This window comes from Notolepis coatsorum, assembly GCF_963971535.1.
Source record: "Notolepis coatsorum genome assembly, chromosome: 2".
Lineage (NCBI taxonomy): Eukaryota > Metazoa > Chordata > Actinopteri > Aulopiformes > Paralepididae > Notolepis > Notolepis coatsorum.
The window spans coordinates 69,185,030-69,195,406 of NC_140166.1; the positions used below are offsets into that span (position 1 = coordinate 69,185,030).

The following is a 10,377-nucleotide window of genomic DNA, read 5'->3' on the forward strand; positions in this document are numbered from 1 at the left end:
AGACCTCGTTCTATTCAGACCTCGTTCTATTCAGACCTCGTTCTATTCAGACCTTGTTCTATTCAGACCTCGTTCTATTCAGACCTCGTTCTATTGAGACCTTGTTTCTATTCAGACCTCGTTTCTATTCAGACCTCGTTCTATTCAGACCTCGTTCTATTGAGACCTTGTTTCTATTCAGACCTCGTTCTATTCAGACCTCGTTCTATTCAGACCTCGTTCTATTGAGACCTTGTTTCTATTCAGACCTTGTTTCTATTCAGACCTTGTTCTATTGAGACCTTGTTTCTATTCAGACCTCGTTCTATTGAGACCTTGTTTCTATTCAGACCTTGTTTCTATTCAGACCTCGTTCTATTCAGACCTCGTTCTATTCAGACCTCGTTCTATTGAGACCTTGATTCTATTCAGACCTCGTTCCTATTCAGACCTTGTTTCTATTCAGACCTCGTTCTATTCAGACCTCGTTCCTATTCAGACCTCGTTCTATTCAGACCTCGTTCTATTGAGACCTTGTTTCTATTCAGACCTCGTTCTATTCAGACCTCGTTCTATTGAGACCTTGTTTCTATTCAGACCTCGTTCTATTCAGACCTCGTTCTATTCAGACCTTGTTCTATTCAGACCTCGTTCTATTCAGACCTCGTTCTATTGAGACCTTGTTTCTATTCAGACCTCGTTTCTATTCAGACCTCGTTCTATTCAGACCTCGTTCTATTGAGACCTTGTTTCTATTCAGACCTCGTTCTATTCAGACCTCGTTCTATTGAGACCTTGTTTCTATTCAGACCTCGTTCTATTGAGACCTTGTTTCTATTCAGACCTTGTTCTATTCAGACCTCGTTCTATTGAGACCTTGTTTCTATTCAGACCTTGTTCTATTCAGACCTCGTTCTATTCAGACCTCGTTCTATTCAGACCTCGTTCTATTGAGACCTTGTTTCTATTGAGACCTTGTTTCTATTCAGACCTCGTTCTATTGAGACCTTGTTTCTATTCAGACCTCGTTCTATTCATACCTCGTTCTATTGAGACCTTGTTTCTATTCAGACCTCGTTCTATTCAGACCTCGTTCTATTGAGACCTTGTTTCTATTCAGACCTCGTTCCTTACACTCTCTTTCGACAAGCCGGATGGCACCATGCTCACAGACTCGCTTTGCCTCGGAAGGGCGTGGCTGTGACCAAGCAGGGCGTGGCTGTGACCGAGCAGGGGGCGTGGCTGTGACCGAGCAGGGCGTGGCTGTGACCGAGCAGGGCGTGGCTGTGACCGAGCAGGGCGTGGCTGTGACCGAGCAGGGGGCGTGGCTGTGACCGAGCAGGGGGCGTGGCTGTGACCGAGCAGGGCGTGGCTGTGACCGAGCAGGGCGTGGCTGTGACCGAGCAGGGGGCGTGGCTGTGACCGAGCAGGGGGCGTGGCTGTGACCGAGCAGGGGGCGTGGCTGTGACCGAGCACAGGTAGCGTGTAGCTTTATGCCAAGCAAGCAGTGCAAAAATTTATCGTAGTGGCATGCAGTAATGCGCCTTTCATTTTCCGCCGCCCAGCGCCCAGGTCGCGCGGAAATAGGCTGTCTATTGCCATTCTCTTTGACAAACTCTAACCTTAACCAGCTCCTTAACAACGCCTAAACTTAACCGTTCTAACCTTAACCAACTCCGAAACCATGCCTAACCTTAACCATAGAAATTATATTGCCATTCTCTTTGACAAACTCTAACCTTAACCAGCTCCTTAACAGCGCCTAAACTTAACCGTTCTAACCTTAACCAACTCCGAAACAATGCCTAACCTTAACCTTAACCTTAACCATGCCTAACCTTAACCGGCGAAATAACCTTAACCGGCGAAATAATACACGTTAAAAAAAAATCACGTTAAAAAATATTTTCGATGGGATTCGAACTCGCCAGCAAACAAGCCATAGGATCCACAGCCATGTGTCCTTGCCAATTGAGCTATTGGTAGATACTGAATAAGGGGCGGTGACTTATATATATTGAGCTCCGCTCAAGGCGGGATCTCATGCGCATGCGCGGGCACCTCGCGCGAGCACGCCGGCGCACGCACGCACCTGAGCGAGCACGCCGCCGCCGGTGCACGCACGGTAGCATTTGTCTGAAAAGAAGGGCGCTTTACCGCACTAGCGTGCGGTGACGAATGCGGAAGCATTTTTGCACTGCTTGCTTGGCATTAACGTACAGGCGCACAGGTAGGCTGGACAAGATATGCCTCCTAAAGTGTGTAAACGGAAGTACAGGCTACAGGCTTTCCGGTTTCGACAAAACAATTATAGAAACGTGTGAAGTGCACAATTATTTCCTCGTTTAAACACACTTTCGGCCGTTAGTTCTTTACCAGGCTTTATCTCACGGAGGAGATAGAACTGGGAACGAGGTTAAAGAAGCCCAGGTAGCTGACAGAGCGGGGGCGTCTCACCTGGTTGGAGTATCTCATGCTGACGTTCCTCTGCTCCTGGGGAGGGACGTATCGTCCGATGGGGTCGATGTCCTTTGGACTGATCAGCTCGTCCACTGGAGATACAGAAACAGAAACACGCACACAGACACAGACACACGCACACACACAGTATCCGAAGTTAATGAATTTGACTACATTCGTCCCCTGCTATTCCTGTAGCACGTAAAGCCTCACCTAAAACATGGTAAATGGACTGTATTTATACAACGCTTTTATCTAAAGCACTTTCCAACCTGTGTCTCACATTCACGCATGTGCACACTAGGGCTGAGCCCAAACGTTCGAATGTTCGAACCTTCGTTCGTTGGGTTGGCATTCAAATTCTAAATCAACATTAGAATTACATTTTTTTAATACAAAATAATATATATATATATATATATATATATATATATTCTTTTCTTTTTTTATATATTTTTTTTGTGTCTATTCATTGCGTTTAAACCAATGGGGTCTTTCTTCACAGTTGCAGATAAAGATTAGGCTACACTAATATTATAGTATTAAAAGAAACTGATGAGTTATATTCATTAAAAAAAATCAGATTAATTACTTTATTCAAATTGAGAATTTAGTTTGAGGATATTTATAAAAAAAATATATATATATATATATATATTATTTAAAAAAAGTAAAATTGTGAAAAATAAAAATAAAAGTTTCAAAAAACCCTGACGAAGTTCGAATCCCAGAAACAGGCTTCGGGGACAGCCTTAGCGCGCGCACGCACGCATGCATGCCAGTGTATTGCTTTAATCCTGACTCCTGTTTTTCATGCTACTCTCTAATATAGTATAATAGGTTCTTCTCTCTTGGTGTGATCATATAATAGGTTCTTCTCTCTTGGTGTGATCGTATAATAGGTTCTTCTCTCTTGGTGTGATCGTATAATAGGTTCTTCTCTCATGGTGTGATCGTATAATAGGTTCTTCTCTCTTGGTGTGATCGTATAATATGTTCTTCTCTCTTGGTGTGATCGTATAATATGTTCTTCTCTCTTGGTGTGATCGTATAATATGTTCTTCTCTCTTGGTGTGATCGTATAATATGTTCTTCTCTCTTGGTGTGTGCTGGAGACCAATATTCCATCCCCCACACATTGCAATTGTAATCATTGGCCACCCTTGTGAAAAAGTGTAATGGTAGTTTGATGATATGTTTAGTTTGACTATGGTACTGCCATTGTATAAATAACTTACTATGGTACTGCCATTGTATAAATAACTTTCCATGGTTACTGCCATTGTATAAATAACATAGCATGGTACTGCCATTGTATAAATAACTTACCATGGTTACTGCTGTGCTAAAAGTCATGCATCGGCCATGGTACCACATTTGCAAACCATGATACTGATGGCATTTCATTGGAAATATCATGATACCTTTTTTCAAAATACCATGATGACCCTTTCATCAGGACAGGTACAAATGCATTTGCCAAAGGCTACACACACGCGCACACACATACACATACACATACATACATACATACACACACACACGCACACGCACGCAGGGAGACGTACCCAGCAGCCTGGCGGTGCTGAGCAGGGCCTGCCCCCACAGGAAGTACATCCCGTCGCGGCCCGTGTTGCTCGGGAAACGCTTCTGGCTCCCGGGGGTCTTCTGTTCCCCCTCCACGAAGTCCGCCGGCACATAGTAGTATTTAGGAACCACCGCGTGGCCTGAGGAGAGAGGAGGGGAGATACAGGTTTATTATGGGGAGAGAGGAGAGATACAGGTCTGTTACGGGGAGAGAGGAGAGATACATGTTTATTATGGTCTGAGGAGAGAGGGGAGATAATGGTTTGTTACGGGGAGAGAGGAGAGATACAGGTTTGTTACGGGGAGAGAGGAGAGGAGAGGAGATACAGGTTTATTATGGGGAGAGAGGGGAGAGATACAGGTTTGTTATGGTCTGAGGAGAGAGGGGAGATAATGGTTTGTTACGGGGAGAGAGGAGAGATACAGGTTTGTTACGGGGAGAGAGGGGAGATACATGTTTGTTATGGTCTGAGGAGAGAGGGGGGATAATGGTTTGTTACGGGGAGAGAGGAGAGATACAGGTTTGTTACGGGGAGATAGGGGAGATACAGGTTTGTTATGGTCTGGGGAGAGAGGAGAGATACATGTTTGTTACGGGGAGAGAGGAGAGATACATGTTTGTTATGGTCTGATGAGAGAGAGGGGAGATACAGGTTTGTTACGGGGAGAGAGGAGAGATACATGTTTGTTACGGGGAGAGAGGAGAGATACATGTTTGTTATGGTCTGATGAGAGAGAGGGGAGATACAGGTTTGTTACGGGGAGAGAGGAGATATACATGTTTGTTACGGGGAGAGAGGAGAGATACAGGTTTGTTACGGGGAGAGAGGAGAGATACATGTTTGTTACGGGGAGAGAGGGGAGATACAGGTTTGTTATGGTCTGGGGAGAGAGGATAGATACAGGTTTATTATGGGGAGAGAGGGGAGATACAGGTTTGTTACGGGGAGAGAGGATAGATACAGGTTTGTTACGGGGAGAGAGGAGAGATACATGTTTGTTATGGTCTGAGGAGAGAGAGGGGAGATACAGGTTTGTTACGGGGAGAGAGGAGAGATACATGTTTGTTATGGGGAGAGAGGAGAGATACATGTTTGTTATGGTCTGAGGAGAGAGAGGGGAGATACAGGTTTGTTACAGGGAGAGAGGAGAGATACATGTTTGTTATGGTCTGGGGAGAGAGGGGAGATACAGGTTTGTTATGGTCTGAGGAGAGAGGAGAGATACAGGTTTGTTATGGGGAGAGAGGAGAGATACAGGTTTGTTACGGTCTGAGGGAGAGAGGAGAGATACAGGTTTGTTATGGTCTGGGGAGAGAGGAGAGACACAGGTTTGTTATGAAATAAAATAAAGCCATTTTCAGGTAGAAATGACTAGACCATACAAGATACAAGATACTTTAATGCCACACAATTATGGTTGGTGGTACAGTAATCGTTTGCGGTACAGCATGTTATTTAAGGACATCAACATGGAACATCAAACGCCCGCCTCCCACCTCCCAATCCCCACAATAAATACATAAATACATACAGGACAGTCACATATAACAAGTGTCAGTTAGTGTCAGTTCAATTCAGTTCATGTTCACTTCAGTTCGGATGCTTTCCCGTCTGTGCAATGGGGGGGGGGGGGGGGGGGGGGGGCAGGGTGTTTAGTGTTCGTACTGCTGTGGGGAAAAAGCTGTTTGTGAAGCGTGTGTGTGTCTGGTTGAAATTGACCTGTAGCGAGGGCATGCGCTGGAATAAGTGGTGTGCTGGGTGGGAGGGATCGCTGACTATTTTACCAGAGCGGGTGACTGTGCGTGAGGTGTAGATGGAGTCCAGAGAGGGGAGGGGGCAGCCAACTATTTTGGAGGCTGTCTTGGTGATGCGTTGGAGTTTGTGTTTGGGTGTGTTTGTCAGTGGAACTGTACCAGACTGTGATGGATGAGGTGAGGATGCTTTGGATCATGGCGGTGTAGAATTGGACCAGCAGGTGTTGCAACTGAGGAAGTACAGGCGCTGTAACTGAGGGGTACAATTCCCTGACTGTATTGAATAAGTATGGTATCATTAAACCACTACTGAGTTATGTACATTACTACTGGCCATACAGTACACATGTATATGAGATGAACACCCCCACAATAACACGGCTTCACAAGAAATACTGTTTAGAAGAATATTTATTATAAGAGCATGAAGATTATCTTACATTACTTATCAAGATTGAGAGTTGCGCTTGTAAGGCGAAGAATGTGCATGAATAGGTCAAGAGCGTAAGTCCATGAGCATATTACGCAGGATATAATTAATACCACCTGTATCATAAGAATTATATATGGTACACTAGTAGGTCAGCTGGAGATACTAAGGGGGTCCCTCCGGTTGTAAGCCAGCAGGGGAGAGGATTTGTCGGTAGCAAAAGTCTGGGTCAACGAGGAATAAGGAGACTCCAGGTACAGGAGACAGTGCAATAATCCCTTGATCCGTAGACAAACAACAGCTATTCTCCGGTATGCAGTGCCGCATGGAGGAAAGCTAGCCAGCCTCAGGGGTCCTAGAGGCGGGCTCGACGGTGCTCCTCACAGGGTAAATCCCACACAGTAGTGGGTGTAGACGATTCTCCGCTCCAACAGCCACAGGACCAAAGAAAATATAATCCAGCCGAAAAGGGCTCTGTAGTCGTCGGGTAGGTTATCCAGTGTACATATCCACACGGTTCTCGTCTAGGGCTCCTCGGATGACGGCACCAGGTTAGGCCGCCCAGCCTGGATAAGCACACTAGCTCGGTACGATGAAACGTTGGTAATGCTGGTCACTGTAGAACGGTAGCCGCACGATACACTATACATAATAGACTATTACTTAATAATAGAATAGGTCGAACTCGACGATACAGCGTTAAACTCTGACACATCAGCTATCAATTCGCACGCGGTCTCAAGGCTCTATTTTGGGGCAAAACGGGCCCACTTCACAACACGTTGTATCGTGGTGTGAGGCTTCAACTTATTGGGGTAACTAACTGCTGTATTCACCTGCGCCGTATTTATACGTAAGGTGAACAATCTAGTACCAGCCTTATTTCTGTCTCGTATTCCTGCGCAGAACCGGGCATGTCCAGGCATGTCTTAGCGGTGACTTTGAACTAGACATTGGGGGTATGGCCGTGGCGCCTAGGGGATCGCTGTCCAATAGGAGAACGAATATTATGGTCTGGCCTGTACTAGGTAAAGGGATATTCCGTGTATATGTACAAAGAATATACAAGGGATATCAGACGATATACAAATACTATACAATATATCTCAAGTAATAAATATATATATTCGGTTTAATCTGACCCTTTGTAACAGGCGCTGCTGGGCCTTTTTGATGATGGCAGTGGTGTTAATGTCCCATTGTGGGTTCGAGTTCCCGGGGGTCATAAACCACAAACGCTAAAGTTAACAGGATGTGTATCAGTGATAATCAAACCGTAAACAAAGAGGCCTATTAAGATGGTAGACCCTCATGTGAAAAACGATGTGATTTAATGTTCTGTGTCTTATATTGACTTTGTTTATTTTGCTGCTATCTATTTTATGTTTATTTTATGTCTGGACCTTGTGCATTGCTCTTGATCTGACAATGCTGTGCTCATGTTATGCCTGTCTTTTTTTTATTTTACTGCTGTGAAGCTCTTTGAAAGCACTTTGAGCTGCAATTCTTGTATGCAAGGTGCTATACAAATACAGTGTATTATTATTATTATTACATGTGTTTATCTGAATATCTTTGTCTTGACTAAATCACAACTTAACTATCCAGCATCGGAGCTGTAGGATGATCTATTTAATGACAGTAGTGCTGTTAACTAAACAGTGAGTGAAATGCTTAGGGATGATGCATCATAGTGTGAAATGCTTATGAATGATGCATTATAGTGTGAAGTGCTTAGGGATGATGCATCATAGTGTGAAATGCTTAGGAATGATGCATCATAGTGTGAAATGCTTATGAATGATGCATCATAGTGTGGAATGCTTATGAATGATGCATCATAGTGTGAAATGCTTATGAATGATGCATCATAGTGTGGAATGCTTATGAATGATGCATCAGTGTGGAATGCTTAGGAATGATGCATTATAGTGTGAAATGCTTATGAATGATGCATCATAGTGTGGAATGCTTATGAATGATGCATTATAGTGTGAAGTGCTTAGGAATGATGCATCATAGTGTGAAATGCTTAGGAATGATGCATTATAGTGTGAAATGCTTAGGAATGATGCATCATAGTGTGAAATGCTTATGAATGATGCATTATAGTGTGCAATGCTTATGAATGATGCATTATAGTGTGAAGTGCTTAGGAATGATGCATTATAGTGTGAAGTGCTTAGGAATGACGCATTATAGCGAGCAGTGTATTGGACAGTGCACAGTTCCTTTACTTAAGTAAAAGTAGAAATACTCAGATAAATGAGTACTCTGATCAAAGTAAAAGTCCTCCATTCCAATTATATTCTATTCTTTTGTTTTAACTTGGTTTATATTCCATTTATTTTATTCTACCCTTTATTTGTTTCTACCTTAATTGTCTGTCCGTTAATGGCGCATCAAAAAACGACCAAATCAAATTCCTTGTATGTGTAAACTACTTGGCAATAAAGACCTTTCTGATTCTGATTCTGATGTACAAATGGTAAATGGCTGCTTTTTTATATAGCGCTTTTATCCAAAGCGCTTTACAATTTGTTCCTCACATTTTACCCTTTCACTCACACATTCACACACCGACGGCGGAGGCGACCGTGCAAGGTGCCGACCTGCTCATCGGGAGCAATTAGGGGTTAAGTGTCTTGCTCAAGGACACTTCGACACGCTGCCCGGGAGGAGCGGGAATCGAACCGGGAACCTCCGGATTGCCAGACGACTGCTCTACTGTACCTCCCGAGCCACTGTCGCCCTCTGAGTTATAATGTAATGTAGTATTATGGGATGCCTTGGTGGGAATCCACCTCTAACCCCCAGCAGTTTTAGTGCCATGCTCCATCATATGTCTCCCAATACAGAAGCTCACTCCAACACACACAGGAATAACACCAGGCCTGGTTACTTATTAGATAACAGCGGAAGTGACCCCTATAATCCTATCTGTCTGCATGGCACTGTGGGAGTCTCACAAGGTTATATAGAACAGCTCCCCTCCTGCTGGTTTTCAAATGATACGACTGTCAGACGGTGTGCATCACACACACTGTGCTATCACCGTCTACCCCCCTCCCCCCACACACACACTCACACACACACGCACACTATCTACTGTATCATAAACACACACACATGCACACTATCTATCATAAACACACACACACACGCACTATCTATCATAAACACACACAGACACAGACTATCTATCATAAACACACACAAACACACACTATCTATCATAAACACAGACACACACACACACACACACACTGTGATACAACAGTATGTGTGTTTACCCCCCTCTCACCACACACACATTCGTTCTTCTGTATCTGAATGTTATTTTTAACCTCTATACACGTCCAGCACTCACACCTGCAGACGCGCACAAGTGAGTCAGGTTTAAATCACCCTGCGTTGTCCTTCTGGAAAGATACTCCTGCTGCCATAGAGTGCAGGTGAGTGTCAAAGCTGACGAGAGCTTGATGTGTTGAATGGAATCATCAGTGACACGGGGCCACAGCGAGCGCTGGGTGTCTATGGATATGGATGTTTTACAAGAGCAATGACTGCAGTCTGTAACAAGATAGATAGAAGTAGACTGATAATAACTAGATAGAGGTAGACTGATAATAACATACGGTTATCCTATAACCATAGTTATATGAGTATAGCGGGCGCTCTGCTCTATTGGAACCCTATCCCTTTCAATCTAATTCTGAATACAATTTCTCCACATGTACACACCCATCCGCCTGGCCACACCCACATCCGCTCCTCTACATAAGCGGGGTCGTGGCCATACTAACAGCTCCTTCCCAAGTCTTTCACCACCGAAGGCGAAGACCATGGGGTCCTCAGTGAGTCCGAGCAGAGCGCTCGCTATACTCATATAACTATGGTTATAGGATAACCGTATGTTATATTATCGTATAGCTTACGCTCTGCTCGTAGTGGACCACAGGAGCTGAGCAGAGCGGAAGCTCGACAAATGTACCCGCTGAGGCCCCCCACAACAATCAGAACCGGGGAGGACCCGATACCCCGGACCCCCTAGAGGGGGACGGGAGGGAATCGGATCCGACTGATAGAGGTAGACTGATAATAACTAGATAGATGTAGACTGATAATAACTATATATATATAGAAGTAGACTGATAATAACTAG

The 10,377-nt window shown here is 44.3% G+C and overlaps 1 protein-coding gene across 1 annotated transcript in view; it reads right to left on the reverse strand.

The window, feature by feature from the left end:
- Positions 1-10,377, reverse strand: part of phkb (phosphorylase kinase, beta) — a gene marked incomplete at its 5' end in the record, with an annotated part of 318,550 nt that overhangs the window by 138,659 nt on the left and 169,514 nt on the right. Inside the window, 2 exon segments of the mRNA XM_084307537.1 lie at positions 2,437-2,531; positions 4,008-4,166. Of these exon segments, the coding sequence (XP_084163663.1) occupies positions 2,437-2,531; positions 4,008-4,166 (254 nt within the window).